General features: G+C 37.5%; 2 protein-coding genes across 5 annotated transcripts in view; both read left to right on the top strand.

The window, feature by feature from the left end:
- PAA1 (P-type ATP-ase 1) overlaps positions 1-22,125 on the top strand; it is a 407,902-nt gene that overhangs the window by 141,389 nt on the left and 244,388 nt on the right. For all 4 annotated transcript variants that reach the window (XR_016246430.1, XM_089373270.1, XM_089373272.1 and 1 more), the window contains one exon: positions 16,102-16,255. Coding sequence is in view for 3 of the 4 variants with exons in the window: in XM_089373270.1 (XP_089229396.1) it covers positions 16,102-16,255 (154 nt within the window). In the remaining variant the exon portion in view is untranslated. The remainder of the gene's footprint in view (positions 1-16,101; positions 16,256-22,125) is intronic.
- Positions 10,298-11,813, top strand: LOC149238976 (uncharacterized). The gene is made up of 2 exons (XM_089461008.1): positions 10,298-11,510; positions 11,635-11,813. Exon 1 carries the CDS (start codon positions 10,298-10,300, stop codon positions 11,138-11,140), a length of 843 nt encoding a protein of 280 aa, XP_089317134.1. The 3' UTR covers positions 11,141-11,510; positions 11,635-11,813.

The raw sequence follows: 22,125 nt of genomic DNA, 5'->3' as shown, positions 1-22,125 counted from the left end.
TGGCTATATCATCTATGTTTTGCAACATACAAACAATCTGATAGTTTGTATAATTATGCATCTTTTCTGAATCACTTTGCTCTGAATCTGTAATATTCTTCATTTGCAACCATTGTAAATCTGCTTTCATTGTTCCATTTCTAAATGTTCTTCTAACATTTCCAGGTTCTAGATGCCGTTCATTTATCTTTGTAGATAACTCTTGTTGGGCTCTAGGAAGAGTAAAACTCTTTATGTCAGGGATGAAGACTTGTGTATCCTTTTTAGGAGAATGTTGTTCTTCAGTTTGGAAACTGGAGGATGGAATGCAGAACTGACAATCATCAATTTTATGGGACTGAGATCTTTTAAGACTTTGAATCGCCCTGCCGCCGGTCGGGCGGGGGCGGGCCGCGGGAGGGAGAGGGGAGGGCGGGGAGGGAGAGGAGAGAGGGTGGAGGGCGGGGAGGGAGAGGAGAGAGGGTGGAGGGCAATGAGGGATGGGGGAGGGCGCGGGGCCCGGGCCAGGGGAGGGAGGGGGCGTGCGCCCGGGGGAGGGTTGGGTGTGGGGAGGGCGTGGGGGAGGGAGAGGGGGGGCGCCGGGGGAGGGGGGGATGGGTGTGGGGAGGGCGCCGGGGGAGGGGGAGGGGGCGCACGCCTGGGGGAGGGTTGGGTGTGGGGAGGGTGCCGGGGGAGGGGGAGGGGACGCGCGCCTGGGGAAGGAGGGGGTGCGCGCCTCGGGGGGGGGATGGGTGTGGGGAGGCTGCCGGGGGAGGGGAGGGTGTGGGGAGGGCGTTGGGGGAGGGAGAGGGGGGGGGGGTGCCGGGGGAGGGGGTAGGGAGAGCGCCCAGGGGAGGGAGTTGTGTGTGGGGGCGCCGGTGGGGTGGGGGGAGGTGAGAGAGGGGGGTGAGGGAGGGATGGGCGCGGGAGGGGGGTAGTGCGCCCGGGGTTGGGGGGAGGTGAGAGAGCGGGGTGAGGGAGGGGGAAGGTCACTTGGGGGAGGGAGTTGGGTGTGGGTGCGTCGGTGGGGTGGGGGGAGGTGAGAGAGGGGGATGAGGGAGAGATCGGCGCAGGAGGGGGAAGGGCGCCCGGCGGGGGGGGTGAGGGGGGTAGGGAGCCAGGGGAGGGAGAGTGGAAGGGGAGGTGGAGGCGCCGGTTGGGGGGAGGGGGGAAAGCGATGAGGTTAGGGCGGCGGGAAGGGCGCCGGTGGGGTGGGGGAGGTGAGAGAGGGAGGGATGAGCGCTGGAGGTTGAGGGGGGAAGGGGAGGTTGAGGGATGCACCCCTCTTGCCCACACTCACCCGGCCCGCACGCCGACCCCGCCCGCCCTCACCCGCCTTGCTGCCCACCCCGCCTCGCCATCCCTCACTCGACTCCCCGCCTGCCGACCGACCGGCCCGCCCGCCCGTTAGGGGTGGCTTGGTTATTCTGATCATACAAATAAAAAATTTATGATATATTTTCGTTGTTAATTTAAGTTAATATGTTTTTATTATTTACTGATTTATGTGTTTCTATTTTTCAGGAAAATGGCATCAAAGAAAATTTAAGTGAATCTTTCTGGACCAAAGACTCTTAAAGGTGCATCTTCAAGAAACATTGGTGAACGAACTCCACTTGAGCTTATGGCTACAAATTTTTCAAATGCCTCAAGTGATAAGAAGATGATTTCAGACTGGAAGAATTCGAAAGAGGTGAAATTTCCATCAAGAATCTGGTATGTGAAAGAAAGAGAAAGCACAAATGTGAATATATATCTATATATTGATATACCGAATGATAATGAAATTTTTGAGGTGATGGGAAGAGTCATAGATATGTGTTCAGTACCAGACACTGAAGTTGTTTACATACTTACAAAAGCTCCCAAATCACATGAAAGGATTAAATACCGACTATCATATTCATTGTATGACACGAGAGAGGTATCTACAAAGTTGTGTAAACAAATCATAAATGAGATGACACAAAACATCATAAGTATTGTTATTTATATTTGTATTTTGCGTTCTTGAAAGTGTCTCGCTATATTTTTTAACTTTGTTTTTATTGACATATGATATTTTGTTTGGCAGAATTTTGTTGAAAGTTGTTCAATTAGGTTGGGAGGCATTCATTTCATAGAGCATGATATCATGAAAGTTGTCAGCAGTTTTTACTCATTGTCAGAAGAAGATATGGAAAACAAGTAATTGATGATGTGACAAAACTACATCCAAAGAATCAGAAAAAAAGGCCTCTGGTGGATAAATCTAGCAAGGGTAAACAAGTTACTTTCGAGGACGATGAAGTTGAAATTGACAGTTAAACATATGTTGCCATTACTGAAGATGACATTGGAACTGAGAAGAGCCGTAAAAGACCAAAAGTAACAATGCCCAAGAATAATTTTGTCGGGAATGTGATGAACAAGAAAAGTAAAGTTGAAGATTCTGTAGCAGTCATTACCAACAGTCAAGAACCTAGTGAAAATTCAAAAGAAAGCAGAGAAATCATTACACCAGGAGCTGATTTAGAGGATGGCATTATCAAAACAAAACAAAATGCCATTCGAGAGAATTTGACAAAGAGAAACTTAATTGATGGTGGTCGTACATTTCAGCTTAATGTCAGGCAAACCTATAAAGCAAGTGAAAGACAATGTCAATATCAAGTTAGAAAGCCACATCATCTGCATGTTCACAACTTGAAGACATTGATGAGGTACAATCCATATGCTCATGTGGTTAGTTATGTGCTTCTTGTTGATCCACTTCAAGTTCCCAACAAAGAAGCATTTGATAAGTCAAAATGTTTTGAATACAATTATTATTTTCTTGGGGGGAACCATTCTGTAGAAGCTCAAAGACAATTGATGGAGGAATATCCTAATAACCCACGTTTTGAAACAATGAAATGTATCATTTACGCTGGTTTATCAAATATAGAAGCAAAGTTAGTGGCATGGGATCATAATTCAGATAATGAATATAGGATGTCTATGACTTTCATCCAAAGGGTTAGATTTATTCATAGTGAATTTGAAGAAAAATGTGGTGGAGATAGGATAAATATTACTGCAGATTTCCGAAAGGAGTGTTGTATGGAAATAGGCTATCAAATTGAAGAGAAAACCAATTCGAAAGGTGTAAAAGGCAACAAAAATAGTGATTTATTCAGAGGTGTTGATAACATTTTCCAATTGGCATTTAGAACTGGAGATGTTTGGAAGTTGATTGATGAGATTTTTAGAATGTGGGAAGACATTGCCATTAAAAATCAGAGGGTCAAAAAGTCTAAGCCATTGATATGTAACAACAGTAAATCAGCTCCTGAGATGAAGCAACTTCCAGACGATATGACTATCACACGTTGGAGGGCGATGCAAGGAGTGAAAGATGAAAAAATTGTCAAAACAATATTATCTCGTGTGAGGTCAGGGGAATTATCATTGGAGGAAATATCTAAAGAATTTCAAAAGTAAGTTTGTTGAATTATTTTTATTTATTTCTAGATTATAATTATATTTTAAATAAAACATGTTGTTCTTGGTAGTATTTGTTATACATATCATTATATTAACTTTTTGTTACTTTATATATGTAGTCACAAAGTTTACATGAAAATTCAAGAACAAATGGTTAGATTGTTGAATGGAGATAGTTGGGATGATGTTGTACGCAAGTATCCAGATTCAAGTTCTACAACAACATTAAACGCTTTTTATCTTGCATTTAGAAAGGTATCTTGATTTATACATTCATTTTTATTTACCTGTGTACTATTTTTAATTTATAACTTACATATATATTTGTTTATTTTATAAAAGATGAGGAAGGATGATAATGGAGCGCTAGATAGTTTCAAAACCTTTATTGAAAAAATAAAGATTGAAAGACTGAGGAAGCAACGTATTAAGAATGTTCAACTTGATCCAACTCTTAATCATTTCATTTGGAATGCGCTGGACACTATTCAATATCAAGTAATACAAGGCGACTGTGAAGACATTGCTAAACTCATACCTAAAAGGGATTATGCCCTAGTCATTGCAGATATTCCCTATGGTTTAAATATTCCAAACATTGACTATGATAGTGACCCTTATACTTATCAAGCTCTTAGTAAAGTGGTTGTGGGATTTGTAGAAGTCACGTCATCACCATTATGGAGATTTGTGACATTTCATTCAGACACACAATTGACAATAATATTGTCAAGCTTCAAGGGGAAAACAAATTCAAGGATGCAGCTTACATGGTAAGACGTTTAAAATGTATATTTGATTAATGTTGAAAAATTTATTTATGTCCAAGTTAATTGAACTTTTACTATTTCATGTTAGAGGAAAAAGTCAAATCTTCTTAGCAATGAAGATCAACAATTTATAAATGATTGTGAGTTCATTCATATTGATAGTTGGGTAAAAGATGATAGCCATATGTCTATGATTTTTAATCGGGTAGACAGAAAGAGTCATATCCAATTACTGACTTATGATGTTGTTGTGAGAAAACTAACATATGAAGACAAAGAAGCAAAAGGAAAGATAGTTAACATTTATCAAAAACCACAATTATTGATTAACTATCTTATAGACATTTGTTCAAATGAAGGAGATTGGGTTTTGGATTTATTTTCTGGCTCAGGTAAGTTCTATTATATGGAATTGAATTTCAATAAGCTATTTTTTAATTAATATGTCATTGTACTAATTTAGTTCATTATTTCTTTGTGCTTGATAATTAGGTACAACACTAGCATGTTGCCTTCAAAAAGGAAGAAATTGCATTGCAATTGAAAAAGATCCAGTACAGTGCAATTTCATTTAGCAAAGAATTAATGCTCCTCAATTTCTTCCAGATGCAATGCAAGAAATTGGGTTGAAGAAAGGGGACGTTAGTGAATCACGTGTGGCAAAAAAGGCAAAGGAACCCCAACCACTATTACATGGAATGTTTGAAAAGACATACATTGGGAGATTCGCAGACATCGAAGATCCATTAGAAGAGGAAAATGAGCAAAAGAAAACAGAAAATATTGTGAAAGAAGACAATGATGAAACTCTAGAGGACGAAGAGTTTGGATTACGTGACATTGTTGATTAAATTTAAGTTATGTTTGTAAATCAAGCTTTGCAATGTTTTGACTTTGACATTTTATGAGAAGAATAAACACTCAATTAGGGTTGTTATACGTTCAATATTTGTAATATGTGATTTTCGCATTGATTTTTAAGTTAATCATAATTTTTTGAAAAAAAAAGTGATTATTATTATTTTTTGGACATGAAATTCATTAAAAAAAATATTATTTAACAATTTTTAGTTAAAATTAGCGTATAAAAATTGTGATTTTGACATGTCAATTCTAGCAAAAAATTATCAAAACGTGTAGCTTTTTAGTTATATTTATGTTAAAAATGGTTATTTTTATGTCCATTGTTAAAAAATATTGTTTTTTAGAAACAATTATTTCATGTGGATTGAAAAATTAATTAAGGATGTATAAATATGTAGAATATAGAAAATTCTAAATATCGACTTTCTAATTTAAAAATGCAAAACAATAAAAACCTCACTAAAAAAAAATTTAAAATTAAAATAAAAAACAAGAAAATATGAAGAAAACGACCACTTCAAAAATTATCAAATTTACAAAATAATTATTTACATTTTATACATTAGAAAATTTAAAGCCAAAAAACAGGGCTTTTAAAAAAAGGGTGTGATGCAGAATACTCACTTTTTAAAATCAGCATGAAAATCACTACCATTCTAAGACGTAATGTACATAAAAAAACATTAAAGTGCCAAAAACTATGCTCTAAAAATAACATGTATGTTCTGCATCACCATTTTCAAAATCAGGTTACTTTTTTGCTATCTCTACGAAACGGGTAACAATATCAGTTTCTGTTTCAAAGTTTACATTGATTGTCTCATTTCAGTCATTATAGGGTGGCAGGGAGGTGCTAGGCTGGTGCATGAAGTTGCCTATAGGTTGGAGCCTGTGAACACTTTAGGGTGGTAGGTTGGTCTAGGATGTTGGGGCATCCATCCAATTGACTACTGAAGAAACCAGGGCGTTGGGGTGTCCTTCTAGTGGAAGCTGGAGAAGAGTGTTTCTCTAGAATTCTAGGAGGTTGTTGCTTTCATTTTAGTTGGGGTTGAAGATTAAAGAATTTATTAGAAAAGCATTCGGTGGTTTTTGAACTGGAGGGGGTTTTCCACCTAAAATTTTTGTGTCTACTGTGTTCTTTTATTTACTGTTATTACTGCATAAACACTAATAATAATTGAAGATTAACTAATGCTCTGAAAAGATTTAAAAGTGATAATTGCTAAGGAATACTGATTCACCCCCCTCTCAGTATTTCCAACACCACACATCGGATGATGTATTCCTGCTAAATGTAGAAGTAATAAATGCAAAGTCCTGGTCAAACTGTGAAGCAAACTGCTCCACCTCTGTTGAAGCTGCAGTAACCTTCTTCCCCTTGTTCTTCCTCTCAGGACACGTAGCAGCATAGTGTCCCATCTTTTGACATGCCCAACATTTGACTTTGGACATATCTGTATCTTTCTTCTTCTTTTCCTCCTTTCCCTTAGCCCCATCTGATGAGGCCCCTTTCTTGGCCTTCCCTTTGTTCTTCCTTCTGGCTATCAAAGCTACATCCTCCTCATCTGCTATCTTCACCCCACCACTGCCAGTCTTCCGTATCTCATGTTGCACACAATCATCCCAGAATCTGTTCCAATTGGGAAGATTCTCCCTAGAGGTAACAACATTTCCAAAGATCTCCCAAGACTTAGGAAGTCCGACTACAGCTATCCTGACTTACTCTGTGGGTGCAACTGCCTCACCAATAACAGTCAAATCATCACTTACTTGTTTGACCCTGCCAAGATAATGAACTACACTTTCAACCTTTGTCATCCTAATGTTCTTCAATTGTTCTTTGAGTACCATCTTCCTGCTCTCATTGGTACTCTAATATAGAGTGGTTAGAGCTGTCCACATCTGATATGCATATGTGTTTCCTCTCACCTGGGGAACCACATGATCTTTCAGACTGTCCATCAAAATCCTTTTTGCCCTTGCATTATTTTCTGTGAATTCAACAATTTCATCTACAATAGTAGGAGGTACAACCACTTGTCGCACTATGTCCCAAACTGCTGCCTCCTCAAATGTTGTTTGAATTCTGTCCTTCCAAAGGGCATAGTTGGATATCCCATCTAGTCTGTCCTCTATCCTTAAGAACATGGCCATGACTGTTGTCCAAAATTTACAAAACCAAGAAAATGGAGAAATGAACTTTCCAGCACACCTTGCTGTCCCAAAAGTTCAGTTTGTGTGAAATTTCACCTTGCTATCCCAAAATATCAGTTTGTTGTCCAAAAATACTGTCTGCTGTTCAAACAAGTGTTGCGAAAATCGCGATAACATAAAAAAATCGCAATTTTTTCATTTTCTCGATAATATTGCGTGATTAATTCAGTGATCTTTTGGGAAAAAATCATGATTTTTGGGAAAAAAATCATGAATTTTGGGAAAAAATCTTGAATTTTTTTTTTTTTTTGGTTTTTGTAATTTTTTTGTTGTTTTAAATTTTGCTGATTTTTTTAATGAGGAGGAGGAGGAGGAGCAATAGGAGGAGGTGACACAACTTACCCAGGCTACCCCTGTCACCAATGGAGGACGTGGTCTACTTTTTGTAGCTCCTAGTTCTTCAGCTTCTAGAGCACATCAGAGTCCACTACCAACTCCACCGACATCTACATCTAGAGGGAAAGCTATTGCATTTTCTCGCAAGAGGGGCAGACGAAATCAATAGTATTAGTTATTTGGTTCATTTCATTGTATATGACATTATGACTCATGATATGAGATACATTATTTCTTTTTTTGTTGATATTTTGAGGCTAAGATGGGACTCAGGGATCAGGACTGACATTCAGGACATGATTCACTGTTATGTGTGATGTAGCACTGGAAATGATATTACACATCTTATATATTAGTTCTTTTATCATATTTATGTGTCAATGTATTTATTTTATGTTGTAGATGCTTTAGATATTAAAAAAATTGAAAAAAATGAATATTTTTGTATTTTACGATTTTTTCCTGATTTTTACGATTTCTTTCCGATTTTTTCCCCTCGCTGAATTAATCCCGATAACAATTTTCGCAACATTGGTTCAAACTACAATTTTCAACATGTAGCTCTGATACCATATTGAAATTTGATGACTAAAAAGTTTTCTGCAATCCCAACCCGGTTTTAATTTCACCTTATCACTGCCATTCAGTTAAATGCCCTTTCCCATAAACATACATTCAACATATAGAATTATGGAAATGAAATTTTCAGATTAAAACACATGGCACTATCAACACATGCTGAAAATTAATATGGACATAAATAGACCAGCAACACATAAAATAACACAGATTTTTGGTCAACTTAGACCCTAGCAAAACCCCTTCAATCTTCTCTGGGGAAAACTTGTTGGAGAGCTCTTCAAATTTAAATATCTTTCAAGTTCAGAAAAACTACATTTGCAGACAAAACAAAACAAAAAAATAAAACTTACTCTTCAGCCCAAAACTCCTTGAAAACCGTGCCCCACTTTGCCCCGATTTTCGTGCCCAATTGAAGCTGAAAATATGTACTGTACAGACTGGATTGTATGGATTCCATACGGACTGTAGAAATTTTTGTACCGTTGCACGATTTTTTTGGTCAAAAACTTCTCTTGAACAACGTGCAACTCACAACATTAAATGTTGTTTGTACTGGTACCTTCTGTTGTCTTCTATGCCTTGATTTTTGTGCCCAACTTTGCCCATAAATCACTCCTTCAGCTTGCTGCAACAAATTTCTCTTTCAGAACTTTTCTCCAACCAGTGTTGTTAAAATCGCGATAAAATCGCAATTTTTTCAAAAAATCGCGATTTTATCACTATCCCGCATAAATCGCGATTTTTATCCCAAAAAATCGCGGGCTTTTTTTTATAACGATTTTTTCGAAAAAATCGCGATTTTTATGGAAAAAATCGCCGAGGCGCGGGGCAGCGGGCTTATAACTTATGAAAATCGATTTTTATTTAGTCATTTCTGACTGTCGCCGCGCGGAGGAGGAGGAGACGCCTTGTGGAGGAGAGCTGAAGGGTTTGGGAGCGAATCCAAGTGGTTTTAGGAGAAATCCAAGACAAGATCACCAATTTGTCCATAAAAACGGTATGTAGATTAATTTTTTTTTGTTTTCCTTGTTATAAACTTTGTTTTTCATTGTTTTTGGTTGAGAAATTTCATATGGGCACCATTTGTTTTCAATGTTCATTGTTTTTAAAGATTTTTTTGTAATTTTTCATTGATTTGGGATGGGTAACTTGGTATGACTATGGGAACCAATTTTTTATTTTTTTTAAACATTGTTTATGTTTTTTGATTTTCATTGTTTTTTGGCATTTGCCATTTGGTTGGGTAACTTGGGATTTTGTAAATTTGTAACTTGTAATTTTGTAAATGCTAAATCGTAATTTGTAATCCTAAATTCCTATTTCCTAATCCTTATTTTTCCATAGGTTTGCAAATTCAAAATTCAAAAACAAACATGCCAAGGAAATTGGATCCTTTCTGGGAATATGGTGAACCTAAAGCTCCGAATGATAGACAAAACTTGAATTGCAAGTTGTGTGGAAAGGAGATAAGCGGGGGGGTGTATAGGTTGAAGTTCCACCTTGCACAAATCCCTGGACGTGATGTGGGGCCCTGTATAAATACAAATCTTGAAATTATCCAAAGAGCCATGAGAGCATTGGGAGAATTAGAGCACACTAGAGAGGCCAAAGAAGAACTCAAAAGGCAACTAAAAAGGTCAGCTGAAGGAAGTGGGCCAAGTGGCACTGGTTCTACTGCAGCGTTAGTCAATCCGGTAGCTGCATCATCATTTTTTGTTCCTCGAACCACACCTGGTTCACAACCAACTATCGGTTCAATGCTAAAAAGAACTGAAAAAGAACAAGCTGATAGGTTGATGGCAAAATTTCTCCTCTGGAGTGATATTCCTTTCAGCATTGTAAGGAATAATCCATTTTTCCAACCTACTGTTGATGCTATTGCCAGTGTTGGCCCGGGGTACAAAATCCCTTCTCTTCATGATTTCAGAGGCCGGATTCTTCAAGAGGAAAAGTGTGACTGCACCCAAAGATTGGAGGATTTTAGGGCATCATGGGCACAAACAGGATGCACTATTATGTCAGATGGTTGGACTGACCAAAAGGGGAGAACCTTTATAAACTTCTTGGTTAGTTGTCCCAAGGGGACTATGTTTATCAAATCTATTGATGCAACTCATCGAATCAAAGATGCAAGAACTTTATGTGATTTGCTGGATGTGTTTATTTTGGAGGTGGGTGCAGAAAATGTTGTCCAAGTCATAACGGACAATGCTGCAAATTATGTTGCTGCTGGTAGAATGCTTATGGACAGGCATCCTACTTTATTTTGGACACCTTGTGCTGCCCATTGTATTGATTTGATGTTAGAGGACATAGGGAAAATTCCCTTTGTCAAAGATATTGTTGACTCATCAAAAAGCATCACAAAATTTATTTACAATCACACATCTGTGCTTAGCTTGATGAGAAAATGCACCAACAACAAAGAGTTGGTGCGCCCCGCCATTACACGGTTTGCGACGAGTTTCATATCTCTTCAATCCCTCTTGAATTCTATGTGGGATTTGAAGAGAATGTTTCTTTCAGAGGAGTGGCATGCTTCGTCAATGAGCCGCAAACCAGAAGGAGAGGCCGTGTGCAGACTAGTTTCATACCAGGAAGACTTCTGGGCGGGAGTGCAGGAGGTGTGCGCTGTTACTGAACCTTTGGTAAAGGTTCTTTGGTTGGTTGATGGTGAGAAGCCCGCAATGGGCTATTTGTATGAAGCCATGGACAGGGCCAAAGAAGCCATTCGGTCCTACTATGATGATAAGGGAGATGATGGGTTTCAGAGACAACTCCTTCTATGGGAAGTGATTGATGAGCGATGGAACAACACACTCCATCGTCCCATTCATGCTGCTGGGCTTTTCCTGAACCCTGCATTTTCTTATGCATGTGGGTTTGATTTTGATGCTGAGATCGTGGATGGATTATTAACCTGTGTCTAGAAGATGGTGAGATCTCCAGAACAACGTATAGAGATCTCTAAACAAATTGAGACATATAAGATGTCAGGTGGCACATTTGGCTTTGAGATGGCTGTCACTGATAGGACGATTAAAATGCCAGGTATTTTTTAGTTTGTACTTTGTAACTTTGTTTCAAATTTCATTGTCTCTTCAAATTCCATTTTTTTCTTATGTTTATTTAAAATTTTATTTGTAATTTTGTTGTAGACGCATGGTGGAAGATGTATGGTGGCAGAGTACCCCTTTTGCAAAAGCTTGCCGTACGCATCCTCAGCCAAACATGCAGCTCCTCAGGATGTGAGCGCAATTGGAGTGTATTTGAAAAAATACACAACAAGAAGCGCAATAGGTTAACAACTTAACACTTAAACATTTAAAATATTGCAAATTTCCAAATAAATTTTTGAATTCATTAAACAATATTTTTTTTTATAATATTAATTATTAATTATTATTTCATGAACTTTGTACAGGTTGGAGTCCCATAGACTTAATGACATGGTCTATGTCTACTACAATCTTCGATTGTGGGTGAGGCAACTAGAGAAGACACCTGATATGGAAGCCATCTCATTGGATGGGATTGACACCACTGCTGAATGGAGGGTTGAGACCGAGAGGCCTCTCATGGATCCCACTGATGATTGGTTAGTGCAGGATGAGGGGGAGGAGGAGGAGGAGGAGGAGGAGGAGTAGGAGCAGGAGGAGGAGGAGTTGGAGGAGCAGGAGGAGGAGGTGACACTGCCTACCCGGGCTACCACTACCACCAGTAGAGGACGTGGTCTCCATCTACCTACAGTAGCTGCTACTTCTACTTCTTCAGCTTCTAGAGCACGTCAGACTCCACTGCCATTTCCACCAGCACAGGCACCAGCATCTTCATCTAGGGGAAAGGGAAAGTAGTGACATTTTCTCGCAAGAGGGGCAGAGGAAATCAATAGGATTAGAGTCTTAGACTTTCATTTTATTGTATATGACATTATGACATGATGAGATACATTATCATATTTTTTGTTGATATTTTGAGGCTGAGTTGGGACTCAGGACTTACTATTCAGGACATGATTCAATGTTATGTGTGATTTTAGCGCTAGAAATGATATTAAACATCTTATATATTAGTTTTTTTATCATATTTATGTGTCAATGTATTTATTTTATGTTGCAGATGGTTTAGATATTAAAAAAATTGAAAAAAAATGAAAAAAAATGAATATTTTTGTGCCAAACGCTTTTTTCCCGCTTTTTTCCGCTTTTTTCCCGCTTTTGCCGATTTTTTCCGCTTTTTTCCCGGCGCCGATTCAATCCCGATCGCGCTTTTAACAACATTGTCTCCAACTCTCAGCCTCCTTTATCCAATCTGCTCACGAAGAATGAATACAGTCTCTATTTTCTTTTCCCCCTTTTATTTCCCTAAATGACTTTTGGGCAACCCTAAGATCTAATGGCTCAAATTCATTTAGATGAAGGGATGATAATAAATGTGCATTTAATTCTCAGTTTCTATTTTTTCACTCACCTATTAAATAAAGTACCCACATTGTACTTTATGTCTAAAGTCACTTTTCACTTTATAATTTAACATTGACTTTACCACTTATAAAGTCACTTTCACTTTATAAAGTCACACTTAGGAATATAATTATTTTGGGCATTTTCTCTAGGTAGAGACTAACCCATGGGAAACCATTTGTCCAAGGTACATTAAAAATCAACATTTCACAAAGAACACTTCGAATCCAAGTTTTCACAAAGATTTCTTGGAGTAGGCCCCTCCTTTAAAAGTCTCATTTGCAAACCCTAGCCCTTGAAATCCCCTTGGCCCTTCTTAGACAACCTTACACCTTGCTTCTCAAACAAGCAAACCACAAAATTGAGTCTCTCTTGTGAATAGGCCCTAGGAACCACTCTTTATCCCTTCATTGACTCATTCATCTAGTGATTCCCTTCATACCGGGTCTCCTCCTGTCTGTGAAAATCCGTAAAGAACAAGGAGCTTTAGCTGAGGTGACAGTGGGCTATTGCTCCATTGTTGCCCTTGACCTAGTAGTTGTCCCTTTAGGATCCCCTCCTAAGACCCCTGCTAGTTTGAGCAGTAACATGACCTACAAATAAAATTGACCTTGAGCATGAAACTTATGCTACAAAATTAATAATAATAATTTTATTTCTTTTTACAATGTACAAGAATCAAGAGTACATTTCATATTTATGAAGACCAAACCTAGTTACCTATTTCAACAAAAGATATAATGGAGAGTAACTTTTGAGGGAAAAGAATGCACCATCAGTGGTTGTAATCTATCTAGTTCAAGGACATTAACTAGAGGTGTTATAGATGGTGGCCTTTTCAAGTTACTTATTGATATAGTGACACTTCTACATACATGTGAGATGCTAGATAAGCCTTCTTGTTTTGAGTGTGAAATTTCCTTGAACTGGCAGCAACTGGAATTTATTCTCCTAATTGATTAGCAATTTAATTATTTACTGCAATTAATGAATAAATCACACTACAATTCTTCACAAAATAAATATGTTGCAGAAGTAAAATCAAGAACTAAGAAAAAGATGCAGACACATAAAAATTGATACAATTTTTTTGGACTAGAAGTCCTTGGAAAAACCTTGAAGGGAAAACTGGGTCATTTGATGAGGGTTTGTTTTTTTATGCAACAAATATGGAGAGTTTCAACTGTTGGCGTTCCTAGCTCAACTCCAACAATTTTTGCTCAATTGGAAAACACTGGGAGAACACTTCTCCCTCTCAGCAAATCAATCTATTCTCTCCTTGGCCACTCACACTCTCCTTGTAACTCGGACCACTAGGCAGAAATGTGCATTGCAGCCTCTGGGACTTTCTCACAGCCCTAGAAACATCTCCTGCCAAGTCATCTTGCTTGTCTCTACCTTTGGAAACAATTCGCTAGGCCTCCCAGAATTTGATCCGGGCACTAGCTACTGAGTCGATCTGTCTTTCGGTAATCCACATTAGTAAACTATGCAACTCGCATTGCAGAAATTGGACTCCCTGCTGGATAATTCGACCTTCCTTGACGCTAGAAATTGGAAAACCACCTGAGAATTTCTTTGGAATATCTCCCTACTGCAACCCCTGGTACTCTCTAGCTCGAATTCTTCCCTCACTGAATACTGCATACTAGGTAATTTGCACTGGCTTGCTCCTTTGCTCTCACATCTGTATCTTTCTCCCATTGACTTGCTCTTATAATCTCTCCCTGGAGTGTCAATAACCAATATGTAATCTGATCGATGGCTAAGATCATCTTAGACTTGCTCCAAGTCACTTTCTGGAAATCTCTAGAACATAAGTCAATCTCCTTAATTAATTCCCATTAATTAATCAATTTTCCTAAGTTAGACTTAGGCACTTTTAATTATTGATCAATTAATTTAATTGAGTGGTCTCTAGGTGTTTTCTCTTGAAACCCTTATGGGTTTTGGTGATCTCGTGTTCCTTAGCTTCTTAGACACAAATCGAGACTAGAACATCTGTGTGATGCTACCAAAAGTCTAACATTGAGGCTTAAGAGCATGTAGGACCATATTTTCAGTGAGGGAAATTACCTCTTAGGAGATATGGAAATCATATTGCATTGGTTTCTTCCATTTGTGAGGCTTCTAGTTGTCTTGAGGAGGAGACATTTGATACCTTGATGGAAGATGACACTGATATTAATTCTAGCTTTATATTTGATGGGAACATGGTAGAGGATAGGGAGAGGGTTTATGGATTCTACAGATTACACATTCAGGTCACTTGGACATCCCTCTCAGTGATCCTTAGCTCAAAGATGTCTTTCTACCTATAGCATTTTTTGGAGCTGCAGGATGGCCTCATCGTATGCCCCCCTTATACTTGCAGGCACTAGATGCACTCACTCAGGATCACATTGGGGACGCTTCGAGTTGGGTCCCATCGACTTCAGTTGGAGATGGATCACCGTATACCATGATCTAATAGGATCCACCAGCTGTGCCACCTACAGGAGCTGGAGACCGAGATACACCTCATTTTTCAGTGTCCCATTTTTTTGCTGTGTATGGCCCCTTCAATTTCTAAGAGCTGGGTTAATCTCCTTTTGTTGCTCACTCTATTTCCTCTTTTCTATTTTGGACTTTCACACTGAGTGAAAATCCTTTATCACTCTCACTTTTGTTTTTCTGTCTTTGCATCTTTTCCTTTCACTTTGTCTTTCTTTTATAACATTGAGTTGATGACCAAGTCTCCATAACCCTAATCTCTAAATGAGATTGATGGTTGAGATTAAATCCCAATTGACGGTGGAGATTGCATCTAAATCACCAGGTAAATACTTTACATTTTATTAGACATTAATCAATTCACTAGTAAACGAATACTGACTTTAATAATTATCTTTAATTAAAGTGAATCACAAAATAGAAAGGATTTTTTTGGACGACTTCCGCACATCCGCCACTAAGTCTGTGCAGAAGTTCCTCTCCGATGATACAAACATCAACAGTTTGTATGGGTCATTTGATCCATTCTCAAATATCAGGTTACTGTAAATCTGTTGTATTGCTTCCTTGTTCATTTTGGATTCCTGAAACATTGATCTTATACAAAATTGCTTCCTGGAATTGCTGTTGATGGATACTTTTAAGGGAGTTGAGTACTGATTTTTGGGACCCAGGTAATATATACAAGATTATTTTCTTTTTACATGATTCCTTCCAAATACCCAAAGGGAAAATTACATGTTCTGTTTCCTTTATGTGTTTAATTTTTGCAGAGATTGAAACATTACTGTCAGAAGTCGGCACATAATTGGTTTAGTGATATTACATTACTGTCAGAAGCTCGGCACATAACTGTTTCTAGTATTAGACATATTCTATGTTATTAGATAAATCTTGCAATCCTAAATGTGATTATTTGGGGAATTTTGTAACAGCCACGAGTGGCATCTGCCAGCGTCAATCTTGCAACACAAACAGCAGTTGTCTGGGCTGTTCCTGAAGTTCGAGTAATGAAGAATTGGGAAAAGGATTTAGGAGAGAACCTTGCAAATCCCTTGACAAGTTGTGGGTTCACATCCTGTGTTAGAGGTATATATTTTCACTCTTGAATCTATAGGATGCCTCCATTTCCTATTGAAGTATTAATACATAGTGAACTTGACTTTTATAAAGGAAAATGCTGAAATGATCTGCCTTTTCCTTTAGAATGTTTTCTACTACACACTATCCTCACTCTGTATTTCAGCAATATCTCTCTGTTCTAATGTAGATGAAATTGTCAAGTCTTAACTTTCAAATGATGAGGAGATTGTTTCTTAAGTGGCTTGAGTTTTCAATAGATATGTGCCCAAGATTTTACCAAGCAGCATTGCGTGCTACTATAAGCTTACTCTTTCATAGAGATATCTAACCTCATTTTCTTCATATATGCATGCCTTTTACTATGTTTTTTCTCCAACACATCTTACTGATGAAAGTACTAAATCTCAAAACACAATCAGCTTAATTTGGCATTTAAAATAGTGGAAGAGATTCCCATTCCCACACTATATCATATTTAGCATATAACATGAAAATGAGATTGATTAAAAATGGAGTTTTCTTTTATTTATTTATTTTTAATTTACAAGATAGATTTTGTAAACTGGTTGATATAAAAATAACCATCTCTAAGGATATCACTTCGAGGTTGTTGGGTTCTCCTTTAATATACTTGTACAAGGTAATCTACATGAAACGTCCAGCTCCAAGCTATGTTTTGGATAAGATACGCTGCCATGGAATGGAATGATGTGACTGATCTTTGATCCATCTTATTCATTTACAATTTTACAAATTAATCTAACATCTTGGAATCTTGATTCATACCAACCCTGAGTTTCAAGCATAGAAAAGCACCACCATCCATACTCATCTGTAAATCCGTTGTATTTATGATGTATCCAAGTGCTTTGGATTATCTAGGAAGGGGTGCAAATTTACATTACTTTACAATTGTAAATGTTTCCTTATGTGTTCAAGATCTCCTTTACGACAATTAGTTGTCATTTTTATGGAATTCCATCATGGTTTTTATCACAATAACACGAAAAGTGAACACAAAGGAAACCAAGACAATGTGAGAGAGTTCTATCTATTGTGTTGATTAAATGAGAGGTGAAGGCCTTCCTATAAAGGGTAACATACTAGTCAATTCAATTTTCTTTATGTATGTGGGATAGACTAAGATACACACTAATGCGAAATAAACATAAAAATGTAATGTAACCTAAAGTCAAAATGACTTTATTAATGCCTATTTCTAATGTCTAATTGATCGTTATTATTATGGCAATTTTAACACTCTCCTTAATGGTAAATCTACTTGTTACACCTCATATAGTATGAGGTTCCACTTTGTGATTTTATCACATTAATGTAGATTTATTGTTGGTTTCTTGGAGCATTGGATTAACTTGGGGGCATATAGTTTCATGGAACCCCTTTCTCCTCACGGCATTGGATCATTTGATGGAGGTCCTTTGTTATGTAAAAGAAAACTAAATAATTAGGGTTAAATATATGTAATTAGAGCACGATCAAAGATCATTTCCCTTCTTGTAAGGGCACCAAGGCTATATTTAAGCTTGGACCTCCCTGTTATTGTATTCATCGTTCAATTTTTCATATAATAAAAAATATATAAATTCATTATAATTGAAGTGTTGCTCCATCTGGTATCAGAGCTGCGTTACGTCCTCCATTACCACTGTTGATTGTTCCGTTCGCTGCAAGTATTAGCATCTGAGTCACATCGTGTTGCAGTCTTCTGCTCCCTGTTCTACTCCCCGCTCCATCCACGATTGTTTCACCGTTTTGTTCTACCGTTGTCACCAGATACTGCCCAAGCGTCTTTTGTCCACCGTCGACTGTGCCTGTGCCTCTGCTGAACTCTTTTGTCCTCCATCCTAACACATCGCAGGCCCTCGTTGTTGTCCCTCGCTGACCTTTGACCCCCCGACACACCCTCTAACCACACTGCGTTTCCCACTGTGAGGTAGTATGGCTGGGGAAGTTATTTGGAGAGCTATTTGAGCAGGTATTGGATATGACTGTTGTTGTCGCACAGAATGTCTAGGCACCGCGACAATGGTTCGTATTGGGGGTTGTCACCTTGATCCCCAATCTCTCTGTTTAAGCTGCCTCCCAACAACAGGCTAAGGGGGGTAGACCCTATGGAAATGGAATGAAAGGGAACTAGTTGGAAACCAACCAGTTCGGGAGACACAGTGAAGCGACCAAGTACTTGTTTTAGATTTAACAAGACTTATAAGATTCGATTAGATTTAGATGATTGATACGAGTGCCTTATGGAGTCAACTATCTTGCTAGGAAATTTAGGACCAAGTAATTGATGAGTAACTACTGCTTGGATGAATGACTATCTTATATGAAATGCAAATCCTAAAACTAATGTGAGATGCAGAAATCTTGGTTAATTTTAGTTAAATGCCTATTCTAAGTTTTAATCTTTTGATCCTTTCTATATTGAGCCTGATTTCGTAGTAAGTGGCAGAGAGAAGATAAGGGGAAGGACACTAAGGTGTGATTAACAATACCTCTCCTGAAAATCTATCATACCTGGTACCTCCGGTGCTCCAGAGAGCTGTGGTTTTCACAACTGCAAGGTCATCGTGTTAAGTACTATTAAAAGCAGGCTTCTCAAGCAAAGATGGATGGGTACCCATCTTTCTATCGACCATGCTTATGCTTGGAAGTAAACTTTAATTATGCAGGACTAGCTTAATATGCAAATGCATGAGACGATTTAGAAGATGGAGAGAGATGAAGCTAGATTCAAGGATTTAAAGCATTTATGCCACTATTTATTTCTGAGTTATATATAAAAGCCCTTATTCGCCAAAATGAATGTTCACTTCACTAGATTGAAAGATAAATTTCTCAGCAATATGCTTAAAATATCACAATATAATGCCCAATTAAAACACAAGCTTATCACTTCAATTTATCTAGATTCTTTCCAATGCAATTATAGCTCAAAGAAAACAATTTTCTTTTCACAATTTAATATCAATGCCAATTATATAGATGCTCAAAGATACTCAGTTTAGGAAAGAAAGATATGCAATTTACCATAATTCCATGAAAGAGTATTTAACAATTACTTGAAAAATTCTCAAAAAAATTTAAAATGCAATACATATCCAATAATTCAAGTAATTAAACCATGCTTAGGATTAATTAGATGACAAGCGATCTCAATAGATGTCAAGCATAAAAATGTTCAAAACCCTTAGCATGCAAAAGACTTAAGCAATTAAATTTCAAAAATTAATTACCATGAAGAACCATGAAATTTAAATGCTAAACACTTTAAACAATTCCGGATTTAAAATAGTGACCCAAATCCAGAAAAAAATATTGTTTTTCTATAGTCAAACTTTAGAGATAATTTAAAAAATATTTAAATGTGTTTTTACTATAGAGAATTTCAAAATTTTCCCTTAAAAAAATTAAAGTCTCAAACCCCTAACACAAAAACCCCAAGGAGGAACTTTAGATAAAAAATTTAATTATTCCTTCGGCAAATTTAATGTGATAAAGTTCATGAATAAAGAAAAATTTTAATATGGCAAATGATTGACTAACTAATTTTCCCAAAAGGGGTCACAAAAAAATTGGAAATGTGTTATGGTAATTTTTTTTTTTTTAATTATGCAATTGTTTTGTTTTAAAGCCCAAAACCAAAACCCTTTTAAAAAAATGAGAATCAGGTTAAATAAAAAAATACGTTTTGAAACTAACCCTACACAAAATACAAATAAAAAAAAAGAAAACGAAAGCCAAAAGGGAGTCGAATGTGAATAAGTGTAGGGTTTGGAGGTTGTGAACAAGAACGCAACAAGGAGGGATGAGAGGGACGCAAATGGAGAGGGTAGAGGCTTGTGTTTCTGATTGTAGGCCGAAAAGGCAGTTGAAAAGCTTGAAGGAGGGATGCAAATGGAGAGGGAGGACATCGGATGAGGGGATCGAAGCACGCAGAGAGAGCAAATGCAAGCAACGGTAGAGGGAAGAGTGACAACAAAGGAGTTTGAGCTCTGGCTGCGGAGGAGCGATGAAGGTCAAGGAGTAGCGATGAGGGAGATCGAACAACGACGAGGAGGAAAGAATCAAATAGCAGCGAGGGAGAAAATCGTGAGGAGAGGAGGACAAGTAGTGAAGGGAGAAGAGGCTGCGGGAAAGAGGGAGAAAGAACTGGAACACATTAGAAATGAAGGAAAAAAAGGTCGCGGATAAGAAAGGAAGATGCAGAGAGGAGCTAAGGAGGAGCAGCGAGGATGAGGGAGCTTAGGCAGCCGACAAGGATGTAGACATGAGGGAAAACACAAAGAAAAGAAGCAGAAAAAATGAGAGCAGAAAAAAGAACTGCGATTTAAGGGAGCAGAGAAGGAAAAACGCAAAGGGTTTGTAGAAAAAAAGTCCATTTTTTGCATAAAGACGAGACAAAACGCAACAGAAAAGAGGAGCGATTTTTTGAAGGGATTCAAGGTAGCAAATGGTAGCCCAAGAACCTCAAAATAAATCCGATAAATCAAAATACCAAGCTGATATATTTCTGCCTTAAGATTTTTCTCAGAAAAAACCTCAGATCTGAATTTGAAATCCTCGGAAAAATAACTTTGAATAATTTGTCCTCGCAAAATGGTATTCAAGCTAGATCTTGCCCTCCAGGGTCTAGATCTGGCTACAAATTAAATTTTTCTTTTAGATCCGCACTTGTAAAATGAAAACAAAAATTACCCAGATCCTAGATATAAAAAAAAAACCCCAAAACCCAAGTTAGGAAAAATTCCAGATTTATACAAGATATTTACAGATCTATGCACAAAGGTTGCAGATCTATCAGATCTAAGGAGTATGAGTCCAACTCCGCTCCCATATCTGATAATCTAAGACTCTTACTAGCCAGATCTATCAATTTTTCTACAAAATATTTAAAAGATAAATTTTGGGTTTTTAGAGAGGTACTAGCCCAAAAACACCCTGTAGAAAAAATTAATCATTAGATAAATCCTGAAGCTTATATGAGATAGGCTTTTCAAAAAATATGTGTTGAGAGTTGGCTAATCCAATCGAGGATTATCCCCAAACGCTCGATGAAAACCTGAGAGATCTTTTACAAGCACTAGATCAACCATCAAACCAAGTAGAGAAATAGAATAGCAATAAAATTATGAAGAAATAGAGGTACCTGCTAATTCAATCAAAATTAATAATGTTACCCTAGATCCAACAAACCGAATAAGATACTTGTATTCAGATTGTTCTAAGAGAGCTGTTGATTGGTAATTTTCACATAATATTAAGCAGAAATTAAAACCATGTTACCATAAATTCATGAAGAGGAACACCACTGCAAGTTGAACCCCAAAGACTTTTGCATTTATTCCAAAAAATAGACGAGAGCTTGAGAGCTTAGTACACGATTCGAAGATCGGATGAAAAATAGACTGACACCGACTTTTAATTTATAGATAAATTCTCTAATGACTAGTTGGCTTGATCCCTGTCAAATTAATCTTGACTGTTCATAAAGATTTAATTAACCTTTACTAATCACAGTTGAAATTATTTATTTTTTGAGAAAAAAATCAAAATTTTCATTTAATTGATTTTTGATTAACTCAAAATTAAATATTTTGAGTTAATTGAAAATCAATTAAATGAAAATTTTGATTTTTTTTCAATTGATTTTTAATTAACTCAAAATTAATTATTTTGAGTTAATTTCCTCAAAAAATTGACTTTGACTTAACCACCAAGGCCCAAGGGTCCAAAATTTCTCGATTTCTTGAATATTCTCTAGGTCGGGGACCTCCAAAAATTAACTTTTTTAAAACCCACGAATTTCACCATTGGAGAATTTAATTTTACCTAGGACACAAAATTAATTAAAT

The sequence above is a fragment of the Pinus tabuliformis genome, chromosome 8 (genome assembly GCF_031772625.1).
Source record: "Pinus tabuliformis cultivar Carrire ecotype Pingquan chromosome 8, CPIR1, whole genome shotgun sequence".
Taxonomy (NCBI): Eukaryota; Viridiplantae; Streptophyta; class Pinopsida; order Pinales; family Pinaceae; genus Pinus; species Pinus tabuliformis.
This window is presented reverse-complemented; position numbering and strand designations above follow the sequence as displayed.

What these genes read in the sequence shown, in the direction of transcription:
- LOC149238976 (XM_089461008.1), top strand. Translation starts at nt 10,298, where the DNA reads ATGTTTATCAAATCTATTGATGCAACTCATCGAATCAAAGATGCAAGA.